The 19,116-nt window shown below is 38.1% G+C and overlaps 1 protein-coding gene across 5 annotated transcripts in view; it reads right to left on the bottom strand.

Moving 5' to 3' along the window:
- CADM2 (cell adhesion molecule 2) overlaps positions 1-19,116 on the bottom strand; it is a 779,394-nt gene that overhangs the window by 68,817 nt on the left and 691,461 nt on the right. For 3 of the 5 annotated variants that reach the window (XM_029082119.2, XM_029082116.2, XM_029082117.2), the window contains one exon: positions 9,419-9,597. In XM_029082119.2, the coding sequence (XP_028937952.1) occupies positions 9,419-9,597 (179 nt within the window). The remainder of the gene's footprint in view (positions 1-9,418; positions 9,598-19,116) is intronic. The other 2 variants (XM_029082121.2, XM_029082118.2) reach the window with 1 other exon arrangement.

The raw sequence follows: 19,116 nt of genomic DNA, 5'->3' as shown, positions 1-19,116 counted from the left end.
CCATTTTACAGATGGGGTAATTGAGGCACAGAAATGTAAAGAGGTTTGTCCATGGTCATATAGCAAACAAACGGCAGAGTCAGGATTAGAACCCAGATCTTTCTGACTCCCAGGACCGTGCTATATCCATTACGGCAGACTGCTTTCAATTACAATTTCAATTCAGTGCTATTTTTAGTATCATTCTCATTATTACATTATAATATTCTGCCTATTTTTTCATATATTATGCTTTTAAACTGTCAAATCTCATACATGGAGTGGTTCTAGTTTTCAGAGTAGGGAAAAGTAGTCTGGATTGACCACATGTATCTGAATCATATTGGGACTTATTTTTAGTTCATTAATCCAATAGATCCTTTATATATTAATGATGATGATGGATATTGGGGTTGTTAATGGTTGTGGTAATAAAAAATGTTTCATGAACACATTTTGAAGAGGGCTATAGAAATTTTGTTTTGATAGTGATGAGATTTTAATTGCTTTTATTTCTATTCCACTTGAATGATTAATCAAATGCAAATGGGTGCCTAACCCTAAATATTTGTAAATCTTCCTTTTCTCAATAATGACCAAAATCTGATGGGAAGATTCCAGCTAATAGCCTTCAAATTTGAATTCTTATTGAACAAAATTAATATTTGCACACAGGAGGATCTCACTTACTGAGTTCTAATTTTTATTCTTTTTGAAGTTCTAAATAGCTTCCCACTCTTTACAATAATGAGTGAGTGTTCTTTTTCCCCACTTTCTAATGATGGACTTCTGAAAAACATGCACCACACTTTGTCACTGAAGCTTATTAGAGCGCATAAAATTCTGTATAACCTTGTCAAACTGAAATCAGATAGAACATGCACTGTATATAAAAAATTGAAGAAAAAGACTGCTGCCTTCTGAAGGTTTTTTGGTTTTTGTAATGAGCATTTCAGGTGAAAGGTATGCACCATTCTCTGCACATGCAGGGTGTAGTAATTTCTAGCTTGTCAGCCTGTTTTGTTTAGTGGCAGCTTTACTTTTCAAAAATGACATGCAGATCCATCCAGGCATAGGTGATTTGCAGAAATAGAATACTTTCCCAAGAGACATAGAAAGATGAGTGGCACTGGTTCACCTCAGTGGTTAGATCTATCACAGGAATAAAGATAGACTCTCACCCTATGTCTTTTAATGTACAGAACATCCAATCCTTATCCCTCCATGTACATTCGGTGTGGTTACAGTGAAATCACAAGCCAAACCCTTGCTGGATGTGTTCAAGGAAAGTTAGCCATTTTTGAGGAGCAGCGCCTTGTAGGCAGAACTCATTTTAGAAGAATGGTATAGGTAAGCCAAATGAACTATGGACTGGATAGAGAAGAGACTAGAGAAAGGGAGAAAAAGGAGGAGGCATTCACAGTAGTGTAGGACCCAGCCAGGCACAATGTACCTGATCAGTGTAATGTCGTGCAATTAGCTTGTCTGATGGTCACTGGAAAAGCTACAAGTCTAGGAAGGGCTAAAAATAAATTTCTATGATTACTTAGGGCCAACCTTTGCCCTCTCTGTATCCAATCAGATGCTGGTGTTAGGTGTTCCAGCATATTGTGGTAAGCAATTTGAGTGGCTTTTAAAAAAGGAATATGTAGACATTTCGGGTAGCATTTTGTCTCCTCCCTGGATCTAAGGCAGGAACCGAGATTTTGCCACCAGTCATTTCAAACCAGATGATTCACTCTGGCAGGGTAAAGACACTCACCTTGTAGTGATATTTTTATGATTAATTTTTCCTGAAACTTTTGGTGGTTAGAATCCATCTTATGCTCATCTTAAATAAATTCAAGTGGGATGGAATTAAACCACAATTTAAGAGAGATTTTTTTAAAACATATGCAATATTGAATATAATGCCCCAGGCCAAAGCAATTTTATATACTATTGCCAACCTACAATTCTTTCTCTTTTCAGAGTCCAACGGCATAATCACTCAGTCAGAGGGTATGACTTTACCAAAGGCACACTGCTCTCTCCACTTAGTCATGTCTGTAAATGAGATGTTTTATCTCAGTGACTAAAGAGAAGGCAGCTTGAAGATTTGTCCAACTACCGTGCCGTCTGGATGCTTTCAACCAGAGATGAGAATAGCAACCATCAGGCTGTTCCATTACTGCCCTGCTTCTCTGGCTCTCTTTTTTCTCTTGAATAGCTTATTTTTCTTGTCGTTTTTAAAACGAGCTGCTCCAGAGGAAGTTTGCTCAAAATAAGTACATAAAATTAATTAAAGTTCTCAGGTGAATACACTCACCAGCAGGGAGGTCTCTTTCCATCAGAGGAGATTGATTTCATAGCTAAAATTCCTTCTTGGAGTTATGTTGGCTTTACATATTCCAGCCTTTTTAAAATATGTTTCCCCCTTTATTATAATTCAATCTACGGGTACCCTTCTTTTGACTGCCAGATAGTATATATGGACAATAATAATAATAAAAAAACATGTTTCAGTTCATTCTGTTTATAATATTTCATTTCTGGCTAGCTGCAGTAGTAATAGATGTCACAAGAGAGGGTATTAATTGCGTAGGCTAGCTGCAGATGAATGATCAGTACAGAGGAGCATTTCTCATTCCTATTTCAGTTGAGGGCCTCTGTTTACATTTATAATAGCAATACCATGAAATGGAAATTTTAGCTGTTTGAAAGCATTCACTTTCTATAAGACTACCATGAAATGGAAATTTTAGCTGTTTGAAAGCATTCAGTTTCTATAGGATTGAATTCTGAGGAGTCTTACTACTAATTGCAAACTGCTTTGAGAGTACTTTTGGTAAGACCTTTGTCTTCAAAAAATAATAATAATAGTTATGGTATTAAGCGCTTATTATGTGCCAGGCAATCTATCCTCATTTCTGGCTTCCAAACTTCATACATTTCCTCATTGTTGCCCCCACCTATTAAAATAAAGATTATCCTGCTTTTCTGGCACAAAACTTCTCTCATTTCACATTCTAAACTTGACACGAGACTAAATCTAGATTAGGTTCATCGATGAAAGTAGAAAAGCTGCAAGTTTTATAGGATTTGCAGAAAGAATAAATTCTGTCATCCAGTCTGACTCTCTTCCTCAGTAAGGAACCAATTGACCCATATAGAATGAACACCCATTAAATACCTAACTCCTTAGATACTAGTTTTTGAAAGCAATACAAGTCTGAGTGGGCAGCATCGCTTAATTTTGTATTTGAGTCTGTAATCTCTGACTGTGTGAACACCTGTCTGTCTCTCTAGTGTTTTCTTGACATTTGTAATTACCAGTAAAACCTGAGAGTCATGAAAGTAGCAGCTATATTGTTACTGGATAGGTGAAAATGCATTGTTAATAGTTTAGTACTTCCCAGTAAACCAGAATACCAGAATACAACAACTTTTCTAACTCCAAATCCCTTTTTTACCATCTGACAGTACTTATTTGAGGCTAGTGCAAACTGATTCTAACATCTACAATTTTATTTTGCATTTGTCTATATTGATCTCTCAAGAAATATGAAATCAGGATAGCTCATTTATATTTACCTTCAAAAGAAAGAAATGCAAAGTTCTGAGTGAAATAATAGTTTTGTTTTCCATTCTTTCTATTAGCAGTGGCAATTTTAAGACTACTGTATGCTGAGTGCTTTATGAGGCACTAGAGAAACATACCAAATAAATCAAAAGGAATAACTGTTCTTGAGAAGCTAACAATTGAATAAGCTTCTTGAGAGCAGGGATCCTGTCTATTAAACACTCTCTAGGCCTTAGTACAGTGCTCTGCACAAAATAATCACTTAATAAATGCCATGTATTGACTAAAGAAGACAAGCAGATATAAATTCAAGAATACATTATTTCTAAGAATGCACAGAATTGCAAGTTGGAGTGTATGTATGCATCTCTCTGCTTTTGTGTTTGTTTTTTTCAATTCACCAATAGTATTTATTGAGCATCTTCAGAGCAAAGGCTTGAGAGTCAGAAGGCCATGGTTCTAATCCCAGCTCCACCACTTATCTGCTGGGTGATCCTGGGCAAGTCACTTCTGTGTGCCTCAGTTCCCTCATCTGTAAAATGGGGATTAAGACTGTGCCCCCCATGTGGGACAGGGACTTTGTCCAACCCTGTTTCCTCGTATCCACCCCACTCCTTAGAACAGTGCCTGGCACATAATAAGCACTTAACAAATATCATTATTATTATTATTATTACATGCAGAGCACTGAATTAGGCACTTGGGAGACCACAGCAGTATTAGTAATTCCTGACCTTAAGGAACTTACAGTATAGTGGAGGAGGCATACAATATAGTATATTACCAATAGGAGGAAGTAATACTGTGTATAAAATATTTACATAAGTGCTAGGGGTTTATTGGTACTTATGTACTTAGTAAGTATATAGAAAGTGTTGCTGTTGAAGTTGGGGGATATAAGGTGGGGAAGATTAGAAATGAACTGGGGAAGGTCTCCTGAAGGAGATGTGATTTTAGAAGATCCTCGAAGATTGGGACAACAGTAGTCTGTTGGAAATGAAGAAGGAGGGCATGGCATGAGTAAAGGTTCACTGGAGGGAGTGGTTAGTTTGAAAAATTAAAGAGCGCAGGCTGGTGCATTTTTGGTGATAAGATGCAGGGGTTGCTTATTTTTGGTGTGAACTGTGAGTGTGTTCAAAACATCTAAAAGGACTGTTAATAGTTGGCAGGGAAGTGCAGAGAAGCAAAGAAATAATTCACATTTCCCAGGAAGCAAAGGGGCTGACTCATAACCTTTTTGCAACAATGTGAGGCATGGTCCTGGATAATAATAATAATGATAATGATGGTATTTGTTAAGCATTTACTATGTGCCAGATACTGTACTAAGTCCTGCGGTGGATATAAGCAATTGGAGTTGGACTCAGCCCCTGTCCCACAAGGGGCTCACAGTTTCAATCCCCATTTCACAGATGAGGTACCTGAGGCACAGAGAAGTGAAGTAACCTGCCCAACGTCACACAGCAGACAAGTGGCAGTGCTGGGATTAGAACCCATGACCTTCTGACTCCAGAAGGCCCATGCTCTATCCACTACACCTTGCTCCTTCTCTTACTTGATGGAGCCCAGCTCTTGAGTTCTCTTGGTAGGGGCAAAGAAAGATCTCTCTCTCTCTCTTTTTCTCCTCTCCCCCACCCTCCCGCCCCCTCAGCACTGGTGAGTGAGGCAATTTCATCCAGCTCCGTGAAGCTGATTAGGAACATGGGGATTGATTACCCATTTGGGAGTTTTCTGGGGTAAATCTTAATTTGTGGATTTAAATCTGATTTTGAATTTACTTCCTTGATTTATTTACAATCATATCAGTTAAATTGGTAGGAATGTGTATTAAGAGTTTTATAGTCCTTCAAAATGCTCAGGCAGTGTTCCCTTTCAAATTCTTATTTGACGCCACATCTCATTTCATCCTTTTGAATGCCTGGTTGGCAAAGAGCTCCTAAGACTTTCTATTTCAAGTAGGTGGCTTCTCTCTAAAAACAGCCCATCATCAATGCTTTCAACTCTCCTATCCAGGATTCCCCAAGTGTTTGGCATGAACATAAAATCAAGGCCCAAGAGTGTGAGCAGGTTCCACACTCAGCACACTCCATACCCTGCCAAGAAAATGGACCACTTCTCAAGCCCATCTGCCAATAGGTTTTGAAGTGGTTAACATACCTAATTCAAAAACTCTAGCAATTATTGAACAGAATGACATTCCTTGCCCCAGGCATATACTGGAGCAGGCAAAGCATAAACGATATACATTCTTCATTACAAAGGACATTTGTAATGATGTGTCAAGGGTACACCAGTGGTATCTCAGCAGTCACCAGTGGTGTCTGAATTGTTGATGAACAACACATCCCAAGTCTTGACCAGTGAAATTGAAGCCTTGTGACTGGACCCCGGGTATCAGTTATAAGCTCATCTTATGGCCCTTCTCCAGGGCCTTAATGAACATTTTGAGCATATCTCATCAGCACCATAAAGTATATTGGCTTCATGTTGCAACTAGAAGTTGTTGTAAAATCCCCTCCCGTAATATTCTGATAACTCTGACAATAGCAACCTCTATATTACATATATGCACAATTCCATCATCCATCCGTTGGTGGAGCTTAGTTGTGTGTAAGTGTCAAGCTCATATAGAAGGTATAATTGTGACCAAAGGGAACTCAAGGAGTAGGAAGTAATGCCAATAATTATCTTCAATTAATCAATAGTATTTAATGAGGGCTTACTATGTGCAGAGCACTGTACTAAGCACTTGGGAGAGTACAATACAACAGAATTAGCCGACATACTTCCTGCTCGTAATGAATTTATAGTCTAGAGGGGTGCCAGCAAGATTATTTTTTGCACTCCCACTATCTTGAAACAGGCTCACCCTCCTTGTCACATCCAGAAGGGTGGAAAAGAGAGAACAGGGCCTAGCTATGGACCAGAACCCAGGAGTCCTGGCTCCCAGAGAGTGTCTAGGCTCTTCAGCCCATGATCTCCACCCTTGTCCTTCTTCACGGGGACTAATATTTCCTATATTTCTTAGGAATTAGACCCTCTGGGAGAAGGTCTGCTTCAACAGGAGTATAGGAAGCAGAGACAGGTTTTAAATGTAAGAGAGGATGAGCTTACTTTACCTCTCTCCTCACTCACCTTCCTCCTGGGTCCTGCACAAACCTGCAGGAATCTTCACAGGTGCTTGTTATAGAATGCCTATTTAATAATTCATTTAGAGAATTTTTAATTTAGCTCTACATTCCTTTGTCTTATCTTCTTTTCATTTTAAATTTGAATTCCCAGATGTGATTTTACAATTAGAAAATAGCAAAACTGTGCATTTTTACACACCTCTTCCATCTAGCAATGATTTACCTGCTTTTGCCAGGAGCCGCTTAGTGAGTGGCTATTATTCAGTGGTATGGAACACTTAGTGAGTGATAAATTCAGATGTGAAAAACAGAATATTTAATACCCCAACTTAGATCCTTTTTAGTGGCAAACCACTAGATCACTAAGACTGATGGATGATAAACACTGAAGCCAAGAACTATCAGTTTTAAAGAAAAGTCTACACCTGAATAGTTTCCTAATTCCACCATCAATAAGGTAATAAACAGCAAACACTTTTTATCACACAGAGAGATCTATAAGCACCTGAGTCCAAAGCAGCATGTCAGTCCTCCATATGTGAGAGGGACACGAAAAAACAGAAATCCTGAGATTGCCTGCTGTAGAAACAAGGAGTTTCCTCACCTTAGTTTCACAGTGTAAGACAAGAGGTTGAGACAGTTAACAGAGGTGAGGAAAATCAAAATTTTATCCTAAGCAAAAATATTTTGCCTTACTGTTCTGCACATTAAATATAGAGCAGGCTGAATAATCCAGATAATTGCCTCAATTGTCTGTTCATATTCTAGTGTTGTTTTGCTTTTTAAGGTTCCTTAAGTACCCTCATAGTAGCATTGCTAAGAATCTTACATGTGCATATTTATGGATCAGATGGGAGAGGCAGTCACTGAAAAGATTAAGCCAGATGAAAGAGAATGAAATATTTCAATATAGATTTGTTCTTAGGCAGAATTTGAATTATTAGACTGCTTTTGAAATTTTCTATGTTCAGGGATATAATCTATTAAATAATCAGCAGAAGAAAACTTTGAAAATTCATCTTTGGTTGCTATACCTGTTAAAGGAATTATGCTGTTAAAATGGTAAGGTTCTCCAGCCTTAAATCCTATCATTTCAGTTCTGCTTACTGAATATTTCCTGTAAGCATTAAAATGTAAACTTTTGCAAATATTTTCACTAATAATTTTTAGATTGATGTTCCAAATTCCCATCCACAGTTCTGAGGCTAGAATTTACAAAGTGTAACTGGGAAAATTCCATATAATATCAGGGATGTTACAATTGAGAGAGAACATTTAAATGATGATGATGATTGAGACCTATGGAATAAAACCTAACCACCCAGATTGCCATCCAGATAACAGGAAGTTCTCCAGGAAAGTGCCCAGACTGCTGTCAATTTGAGATTGACAGGGCCTGGACAAGTGAATGCAAGCGAAGACAGTGGATATCAGCTCGTGAAATATTCCTCTAGGCTGGAGGTGTATTAAATGATCACTGCTAATATGAAAAGCATTCTAAATTGCTCTAAAAGATAAAAAGGGGAAAGTTCCCATAAATGATTACTTATCTCTCCATTTAAAAATGCAAATGGAATTCATTAGAGTTAGAAATGCCACTCAAATTTCAACATTTGGTCGGGTTTTGCAACTGCTCCATTAACAGAGTAGCTTTTCATATTTATACAACCAGCGACTAATGAAACATTATTCTCAGTGTGCAAAGGGCAGATCTTTAGTTTGTAATGAACCTAAATGGAGCCTATTTAAACACACTGTAATGTGGTCTCAGTGTTTCAATGAGCCCTTCATTACTTGTGTCAATAATCCTAGGTAAACTATTGTTGAACTTCACAGCATTTATCTAGCAGCATGAACAGCATTAATCCATGGGGTGCTTTTGATGAATTGTGGTTCAAAAAGGCAAGCCAAAAATGACTACTTGCAAAGTGCTTTGAGAAGTATTTATTAGAAATATGTCAACTGCCAAACTACCTAAAGGTAACTTGGCTATTTAGGGAATCATGCTGCTGGCCAGCTTGCAAACACTAGAAAAAAAAATCATACATTTTCTCCACTTGAATTACTTACAGAAAAGAGTATGGCATACTTTTCACCTAACAGTATTGTATTTCTGTCACTTTCCTTCTAATTCTTTCAATTTCTATGGCATATTGTTTCTCCTGCATTGCATGCTGTATACTATGACCCAGATCCCCTGCTAACTATTAGGGAAAAAAAAGTAAAGGTAAACCCACTGACAGTTTCACAGTATGAGACTCAGGAATCAGATCTTTGCTAAGGCACACGGACCTCCACAATACAGCGTGAATGGTCTGGGTTTGTTATTGTTTCCTTGAGTCAGACAAGTCCACATTCCTCAGGAACTATGGCTCTGGGGATAGGTAAACCAACTTGCCTCTGACTCATGATGCTATTCACTAGGAGTTTTGCCTGGCTCTTGTCATGCCACCATTCCAATTTTAGTCCACGATAGGGTGGAATCTTTAATGACTTTTGAAAAATTTTAAAAATGTCCATAATCAGGAAAGTACATTTTATGAAAAGATATTGACCAAATTATTCCCAAGGACTATGTTTTTTGGTTGTTTAATCACAAGCATATAAGTATACATGTTTGTTTTAAAGATCCCTTCTAGTTTTATCTTTTGCTGGCAGAAATCATTTGGGTTTGAATGAAATAATACAAGCGTACAGTTTTATAAGTGCCTTCCATCATTGACAGCATTATCACGAAGGTACTCACCATGCACAATCAAGACATACTCTGCGCTGCTTTGGCCGATAGAGTTTGTTGCTTCACACCGATAGGTACCATTATCCGTTTTGTTTAGGAAAATAATGTTTAGATCCCTACCATTCACAACCATTCGGTCTGGGTCTGGTAGTTCGCCTCCATCCTTTGTCCACAAAACTGGTTCAGGCCTGTTGAGTCAAATGAATATGTTAAAGTGAAAACCATCCAACTCAGCTCTACTATAACAAATTCAGCTCAACTATAGCGTATTCAGAGGAACACCAGACTGGCAGGGATTAGATGGTGTTAGTGGTGCCACAGAAACCAGTGTACCATAATCAATTCTTTGGAATAGCATCTTAGGCCTGAAATCTCCATGAATGAGATCTAAGTAAGGCAGAGTGTATTACTGCTGCATTTAAAGTAAAGATGAATAAAGAATATTACATTCCATCATGATTGACTTAATGTAAACCATTATCTTCACTTCTCCCAAATTAGAAAAAAAGGCATAAGTCAGATCAAGATATTAAACCATCAATCCTTTCCAGTGAAAGAATGGATTATGGTGATGGCATAAATTACAACTGTAAATTCAGTTAAAAGGAGAAGCAAGTCTGTCCTTTAGGAATGACAGGAAAATGTATTTTTCTGATCAACTATAGGAAACGGGAGGATAATTCATCCCCAGTTATTGTGAGACTATTTTGGTAAGTTAAGGGAAGGGAAATTGGGACTTGATGGTTATCAAACTGTTAAACCCATAGAGGGTGGAGATCATTGAAACGGATTTCTAGTTTATTCTCTCAAGAGCTTAGTACAGTGCTCTGCATACAATAAGTGCTCAGTGAATGCAGTCGATTGATTTAGCACAGCAGTGTCAAGGCTGCCAATATTCTGGATCCCTGTACCTTGATAGGAATAGGAGATTGGTCCAGTGGAACTCCCACCTATTCAGATTGGAGACATTGGATGTTCCTATCTCCTATCCCCAGCTTGCTGGAGGGGAGAGATCTGGGCAATATATTCGGAGGTTTTTTGATAAGTGAAAGGAGATTTTTGGTGTTTTCATTGAATAGCCATTAGATGTGTAACTTTTTGCCAATTTCTCATTCATTACCTCTCCATTTTCCCAAATCCCACGAATGAGTGAGCCCTCTGATTTGCTCTCTGATTTGCCTTGATTTTGAAAGATATTCAAATAGTTTATCCCCAGCATAAGGTGACAAAGAATTCATGGGCAGTCTAGGATATCTGTGTGCTTTCCTTATCTCGGTCTTCCTGTTTCCAATTCTTCTTTTTTATATCCCTGGCATTTTTCCCCACCAACTGTCACTTCTCTGAGAGCTCTTTCTTGGCTGTTCCAGTTCTTAGTTCACCTAAGCATAATTATTGTTATTCCTCTTTCTCCTAAGCCTCTGGCTCACTTGTGCTCAATATAGACAGTGTTCCAAGACTCAGCAAGAATAGGATTATTAATCAATCAGTGGTATTTTGAGTGTCTACTGTCTGCAGGATACTGCATTAATACTTAGGAAAATATGACACAACAGACTTGATAGATTCGATCCCTCCCCACAAGGAGTTTATAGTCTACAGGGCAAAACAGATATTAAAGTAATTTATGGTTTAGTCATTATTAACTTTATCAATTTTTCCGAGATTATGAAAAGTATAATAAAGTATAAGTATAATATTTTTAAAAAGGGATTTTTATCCTACTATAGGAACAACATCTACAGAGAGCTGTGAGAAAGTAACAAGAAATGTGGTAAAAGTCACTCCTGGCATGAAATAGTGCAGGACTCTTCACTGTAATTTGCATGCTGAACTGACAAGGTGGTTCTAACAGCTAGAAGTATGAAATGCAATTAGAATGACATTGGGGTTGGTGCATAAATTAAAATAGTCTCCTCATAGTCCCAATTAGGGCTTAAAATGGCAAAGCTCCATAATATCTCTGAAGAAATATTAAGTGGGATTTAGAAGGTTTTGATACAATTTTTGTTTAGGCTTAATAAAGAGGGCCCTTAGGCTTTCCCTAATTGACATTCAGAAATGATTACATTTCTTGGTTCAAATGGAAAACAATCCTCCCTGCTGCTAAGAGATGATTTTAAAAGCGACTCTCGTCTATAGCTCCTTGTTGAGTCAGCTAAGGCTTAACAATAGTTAGACCCAAAAAGTGACTGATTATGGAGCAGGGAACAAAAGGGCTAAATGTGAATGAAAAATAAATGAACTTTTGCCTGCCAACCTGAAACCTTCTTTCTTCCCATGAATCTGGTTCTGTAGTGCTGCTGCTGCCACTTGTCCCATTATTCTGTGCTTTCTTTGGTGCCAGTAAAACAGGGGCCCTTAGCTACAGTGACTTCACCAGGTCCTAGTTTACCTTAGGGAGGTATTGGGGAAAGTGGCAGGAGGCAGAGGGAGGTGGAGGACGGAAGACTGGAGGGCTGGGGAAAAGAAGCTGTTCCTGCCAGCTGTATCAAGCACAGGGTGCCCATCTAAATGGTCTGGGTTTCACTGCAGTGGTACATGGAGACCAATGCCTGCCTATTCTTCACCGATCCCAGGCAGATAAGAATTGATAAATTTTGCAGAGGAGACATGCAGATTTCATTCCAATTTTTCACATCCTTCATTTTCAGGAAATGATCCTGCATAGATAATGTAATTCCATCCTGCTTCATCTTTAAAATCTTTTTCTTTCAATCCATCTTTAATGGAGATAAAGTCTATCTGTCTCCAGATCCTGCAGGAACTCCTTGCAAATAGCTCCATAAAGCCTATCTTATGCATTATTTTATATTTTTTATTTATGTTTCTGTATTTGCTTAGTAAAAACTAGGGGGATTATTACATTGCAATGGAGACTCATGTGGGGTAGGATTAAGTTTTGAGAGCAATTAGAATGGGAATCAATTTCTTTTTCAGGGTATTAGGGTAACAAAGTTATAACTGCTTTCTAGTTGGCAAAGTATTTTTTAATAATAATAATAATAATAATGTTGGTATTTGTTAAGCGCTTACTATGTGCCGAGCACTGTTCTAAGCTCTGGGGTAGACATGGGGAATCGGGTTGTCCCACGTGGGGCTCACAGTCTTAATCCCCATTTTACAGTTGAGGGAACTGAGGCACAGAGAAGTTAAGTGACTTGCCCACAGTCACACAGCCGACAAGTGGCAGAGCTGGGATTCGAACTCATGAGCCCTGACTCCAAAACCCGTGCTCTTTCCACTGAGCCACGCTGCTCTTAGGCAGGTTGAGATTTTACATAATAAATCTCTAAAATCAGGTTCTGTGAGATTTCTAACTATTTTTGTACCATTTCAAGGAAAAAAAATTCTTTTCTTGTCTTGTAATTCTAGAATGTTGAGGGCTTCAGGTCCAAATTCATCCCAGCAATCTGAATGCCTACAGGGACTCAAGTTTTTTTGTTATGAGATTTTTCTCCTGCTTTTTCATTCTCATAAACCTCTCTAATATTTTTTTTGCTTGTTCAGCATAGATACATTAAAAGATCTTAAATCTCTGTGCAAGTCCTTTTGTGAAAATAGATGGGCTTATTTTTCTGTTGGCATATTGAAAAATCCATGATTCCAAGATTGGGTATTCAAGCAATTCATTTACTTTAGAAAAATTCAAAAACCTTATTAAGTATCACCATCTGTACTTTGTCTGACAGGGGTCAAAGGCTTCTGGATATAGTAATCAGTGAAGCACATGTAGAGTGGCTAATTCAATCCTACTTCTTCCATTAAGTGAAAGTGGAAAACTCTGACTTTCAGTTTATCTACTCATCTAAATTCTTCAAATCGTTAGTTATTGAAGTAAGGCACTGTGAAGAGGGAGGAGCCTCATTAAACTAAAGATTTTAGAGAAAATGATGGCTTCAAGGGAATGATGCAAGTATCAGAGTTGAAACCGTAAAAGTGAGTGGGAAATTGCTGTCCTTCAGTTCCAACGCTGATTAAGCTGGGATGCACTACTTGACTCTACATTTTTAGAGGCTCTTCCCACAAAGTTTTGCAGCTGAAATGGGAAATAGCCTATATTCAGCAAGTAAGAGCTCTCTAAAAGACTTGAAAATAATAGCATTCTGAAGTGTTCCTTTGAAAGCCCTAGTCGATCTCTTCCTGATAAGGAAGTATTCACTGGTGAATTATTTTAATGACGCTGAGAAACAAGGTCTCCATGCTGAAACTTGAAAATTGATCTCCAGATCAAATAGAATACTCTTCTGATAAATAATAAGATTGTGATGATCCTGAAAAGCTATCGGCTATTTGAACTGAAGAAAAAAATGTATGAGGTTGCTTCAAATGTTACAGAACTCTGTTTCAAAACTAAAACCATCACGGCCTGTTTTCCAAACACAGTAAGGTTCAGGACCTTATCAATTTCTGAATCTGGTGGTTGGCCCTATAACTTGAGTGGGAACTAGTTCTGCTCTTAATCCTCCCTCAGCCTGGTTCATTTGACGTTGCTGAGGTAGTGCCCAACAATACTCATGCACTCTGACCTGGTGTTAGGACTCTGCTCTGCAAGAGTCCTGCCCTAAAACCAGTTCTAAGTGAGTCAGGGTTCATCTGCATTTGATGGCCTCTTCAGTTTGCTTGATGGGGTAAACACCTGCTTCATCATCCCCTAAAACTGTCTCTTTCCATAGTGGGCTACTAAAGGGAAAGGTAGGCCTGCTAGGAGGCCCACTGAAAACCAAGAGAGCAGCTGTAAGGCGACCAAGGCATTATTCCTCCAATTGTACTCCTGCTGGACTGGAGCAACTGTTGATCTGTCCCAGTAATGCACTCTGTGTGTGCTGAGGTGACTGCTCTTCTAATGCATGTTCTTTTGTTCTGAGTTGGTCACGGAGCATGTAATGCATGCCCATTAACAGAGATATCAGAAAATCATTCTTAAGCATTTCTGTAATGGGAAGAAAGCCCTGTTTACCAAGTGTTATTTCCAATTTCCCTAAGGATGCTTTTGTCTTGATTCCACCAGCTTTGAAAATGGCATAACTGGGTAGAGAATTAGTACAAAGAGAATTCTGAAATCTGAAAACATTTAACATCTGTTATAGCATTTGGGAACTTGTGGCCAGAATCTATGTCCTACCAAACTTTTGCCTTTTCCAGTAATCCTTTGGGGGCACATGTAAACAGGCCCATAAGATATCTGAATTCTAAGTCTCAAATCCCAAAAGCAAACTCAGTCTAGACAGACCAGGTAAACATGTGCAAAGAGTAATTTCCAATCTATTGCCTTTACTTCTTGATAAAAACTTGGAGTCCCAATTCTGATTTCAAAGACTGTCACACTACTGTTATGGGGATATGTTATTTTTTTCCTTTTCTTAGAACAAATTTCAGAGCTCTTAGGATCAGGGACAGTTTCTTATATAACTGGTATTTATTTATGCCGGTGCTTAAAACAGTGCTTGGGACAGAGTAAGCGCTTAACAGTACCATAATTATTTTAGGAACCCAAACCATTTCAAGTTGTTCCTTGACTTAAAAATGCATCAGTGAGAAATGTTTTGCACCCCCACCCCCAAATATAAAATTTACTTGCTTTTCAAATGAGTTAAATTATGATCAAACAATATTTTCATATCAATCAATGGCATTTATTGAGTGCTTATTATGTGCAGAGGACTGTACTAGGTGCTTGGGAGAATACAAAACAACTGAGTTAGCATATACATTCCTATGTAGCATGCCTTATGCACTGTGACCACAGTAACAAACATTAAATGGTGATTCATTACATATTTAATTATGGCGGATAATTTAAAAATATGCATCTGTGCCATTGAAAGTGTTTGATACATGTTTTCTGCTCTGAACAAAATTTTTCCCAGTGATCAAAAGGATAACCACAGTGCAGAGTAACGTTCTCTCACTCTGGTATATCATTTGGTATTTAATACAGCAAATATATATTTTTGATATGTGAGTGGATCAGCAAAATTTTCCATATAGACACTTGAATATATGTAATAACTCCCTTGCTAGTAGAATCTTAAACATATTTGAGTATAAAGATTAGTAGACAAATATTTGCATATCATATAGATTATTGGCTTTTTGTTCTGAGAAACCCACTTACCTGGAAAGGTGCAGACAGGGCATTTCTGTCCTAGACCTACAATCTCGCTTGCTCATATGGGGCTTTCACAAGACATTGGAACATTTAATTGAAAATGATTGCCTGCTGGTTTACCACAGATGCCCAGGATAAATAACAGCGGCATAGATTACTGAGATCCAGCTTATTGGTTCCAAAACAAAACCAAATACATTCTGTCCCATTTCCAAGGTAACCACTTATGTGCTTCGAGAGAGCGAAAGTGTGATTGAATTGGGAAGCCATGAGGTGGAAGAAAAGGGCCATCTGGTCTAACCTCAAAAAAGAAGCTCACAGGGGTAGGACAGCATATGGGTAATTAAAAAAAAATTAACAGATCAACTCAGAAACAAATTTATATGTATAAGTAACCAAGTATTATGCTTTCATGAGAAAATACTGAAAATGTAGATCACATTTCTCCTAAATTTCAAATGATTAAGCATGGTAGCTGAGTATCCCATTGATGATAGCAGAATGTAGCATAGTCAACCAAGTGCAGTCACTGGTTGACCTATTTCATCCCACACTGGGTTTTGTTTTAATGTGCTTCTGTGTGTGTGGTGGTGGTGGGGGAGGTGTATTTAATGGCACTGAGATCCTTTTCCTGGTCTCTCTATTAAGGCTTTTAAATACAGTATTGGGCACACTTAAGCAATCTATGAATGGCTCTTTAGTATAAATACAGTGGGAAAATACTATGATAAAAGTGTGGAACTTTTTCACAGTATAATTACTGGGTAAAATGAGCTGATGACATAGTTCTGATTTAGAAATAGACAGGTAAATTTATGCACAAATTGATCAATTCCACAAACGGTTTTATTAAGGTAAAAGGTTGCTAGTCTACAAGTTTATTAAAACAAAACCAAAAAAACCCCTGGTTTTCTGGGGAAAAAGTGCATTTTACTTTCATGACATTTAAAAAGCATTATTAAGATACTTCGAGAAATATGAATAAACATTAGGAATCCAGCCAAAGAGGAAGGAGGATTGAAGAAATTCAGGAGACTTAAAAAAAAAAAAGACAATTAGTTTGGCTTCACTTAAACCTACAATGAAAACAAAACATTCAAATGTACGTTTCTGCATTTTATCCGAAGACTTGCATGCCTCAACAGTAGGGTTAAGTGGAACAACTTGGTTCAGGCCCAACATATGCAGCTGTTTCCCAGGAAAATGGCTAAAGCCTTCTGTCCAAAGCAGCCAATAAGGCCTGATTGTTCATAAACAGCCACTGGAGTCCTCAGATTCAGAACAACAAAACAACATTAGCATCTATAAGGGCAGGCTACACACTGTAGCCATAATGCAACCTGAACACATTTCCAGTTAATTTCATAGCCAGTGTGCCTTTATTTCTCACTAGTGTGATCACTGATAAAAGAAGCAGCCACCCATAGGTCTTTTGATCCTACTTAATTGAGAAATGACATAGCCAGGCACAGATTTCAGATGTAATTTAAGTCGACCATAAAGGAGAAAAGAGTAGATTATTCAAGTTTGTCTATTACTGAATGACTCTACTTTGGTTTTGTGAATCTAAATTCGGATTAGTTTCTTGGTAATTCCCATATTCTGGTAACTCCCACTGGCTATATACCTGCCTGCCCCTTTACTTCTCTGTTGTTTTTGTTTTCCTAATTATATTTGCTGAGCACTTACTGTGTATAGAGCTCTATTGTAAGCCCTTGAGAGCATGCGATATAACAGTGTTCCCTTTCCACAAGGAATTTACAGACTTAAAATAATACCATGGTTTTTGTGCTTCAGCTCCCATTCTTCCCTAATCTTGGCCAGCCTTCTATAGCTCACAGCATGATGGCAAGGAGTTTATTAGGATTCTTGCTTGGGTTCCCCAGCCCTGCCAGAGAAGAGACTAGGAAGTCATGAAAGTGGTGGGAGCAAAAAGAGACCGGGATGGGAGCATCCAATAGGACTACGTGGTATTATCAACATGAGTTACTACCAAGGAACACACCAACAATATAGTCAGGAGACCTGGTTGGATGTTAGGCTTATCTGACTTTGACACTCCCAAGTAGAAATCCAGTGAAATGGTACCCAGGGGATAATCTGTTTTAATCCACAGTGTGGTTGCTTTTATTGAATGAGAAAACATTAGTGGATTAATCCTGTTAAAGTCACAGTGGAAGATTATTATTCCTATACTCCCCATGGCAAATTTGAGGGGCTATATGTTCTTTTTATTCAAATAGTGGTGTAACCTGTATGTTTGAGAACTTAAAAATACCAAAGATCTTAAACCTCTTTTTACACTGCATATTCCAGTTATGCTAAATATATCATTTTTTATGTGTTTTCACTATTGCTCTGTGCCGGTTGATTCTTTGCTAAATGTTATATTCCTTATATTGATTATTGTACTTATCAGCTCAAATTGAAGTCACAGCAAACTTTAAGTCACAGAGTCAACCTCCGCCTCTTGTCAGCAATCTTACTTTCTCGATCTCCTTCCTGGGTTCTCCACTCCCTAATTTGGAATTCTTCTCTTCTCTGTGCTTTCCCCACCATCCATTGAAGACTCTGCTCTCCTACAGTCCCCTATTTAGCCTTGACTCTCAGTGTTGCCCCTTATCATTACTGACACCATTGTGTTCCCTGTAGACTGTGTGCTGCAAGTGGGCTGTGTTTGCCCTACGGTTTTAGTACAGTGCTTGGTAAGCACTTATCAAATACTACTATTACCAGCACCGCTGATGGAATGCCTACCCTGTGCAAAGCATTGTTCTAAGGGCTTGAGAACACAGAGTAAAAGTAAAAGAAGCAGCCCCTGCCTTAGAGAGCCATGCAAACCTAGAGTTTATCTAGCTTGCCAAATCTGCAGTTCTCACTTTAACCTAAATGGTAGGGCTGGGAACCTCTTCCCTGCAAAAACAGTATGGGAATTAAGACTTAATGCTTTCTTTCATTCCTGAGTGGGTATCCTTCACTGTCAGGGCAACAGGCAATCTCTAGAATCTGTGCACCCAGAGACTGCAACCCACCTGGCTAAAAAGCCAATGTCAATTCCTTGATTACGAGCAACTGCACTCACTCTGAGGGGCTTTAAGCATTGTAACAATGCTGAAATGTATGGAAAGCAAACATCACAAACCTGATGCTCTTGTGGACTTTGCTATACATCTGGGTTAGAATTTATTTTTGTTTACATCGTTTTGTTTGGAAATTTTTTATAGTTAATTCACTGAGTTGCTTTGGTTTATGACATTATATTTTACAGCTTTTCCCCAATAAAATAGCTAAAACTGTGCTTTCCCTAAGCCCTTTAAAAGTCTTAGTCAACATACTGAGAACTAAAATATAATATTTTATGTATAAAGTTAAATGTGCCCTCTATTAGAAAATGAAACAGCAAATCTGTGGTCTGGAAGAAAATCTTTTGATAATCTGAGGGGATTATTATAAATTAAAAAGCCTTATAGCTTTATGCCTTCAGCATGAGAAATGAAAAGAATAATTACTTCTCTCATAATGGATTCTGAAGTACAGTCTCAAATCTGATCACAAATCTGCCTTCAAATTGGTGGCAAATAATTTTTTATTGTATTTC

The sequence above is a fragment of the Ornithorhynchus anatinus genome, chromosome 17, assembly GCF_004115215.2.
Source record: "Ornithorhynchus anatinus isolate Pmale09 chromosome 17, mOrnAna1.pri.v4, whole genome shotgun sequence".
Lineage (NCBI taxonomy): Eukaryota > Metazoa > Chordata > Mammalia > Monotremata > Ornithorhynchidae > Ornithorhynchus > Ornithorhynchus anatinus.
This window is presented reverse-complemented; position numbering and strand designations above follow the sequence as displayed.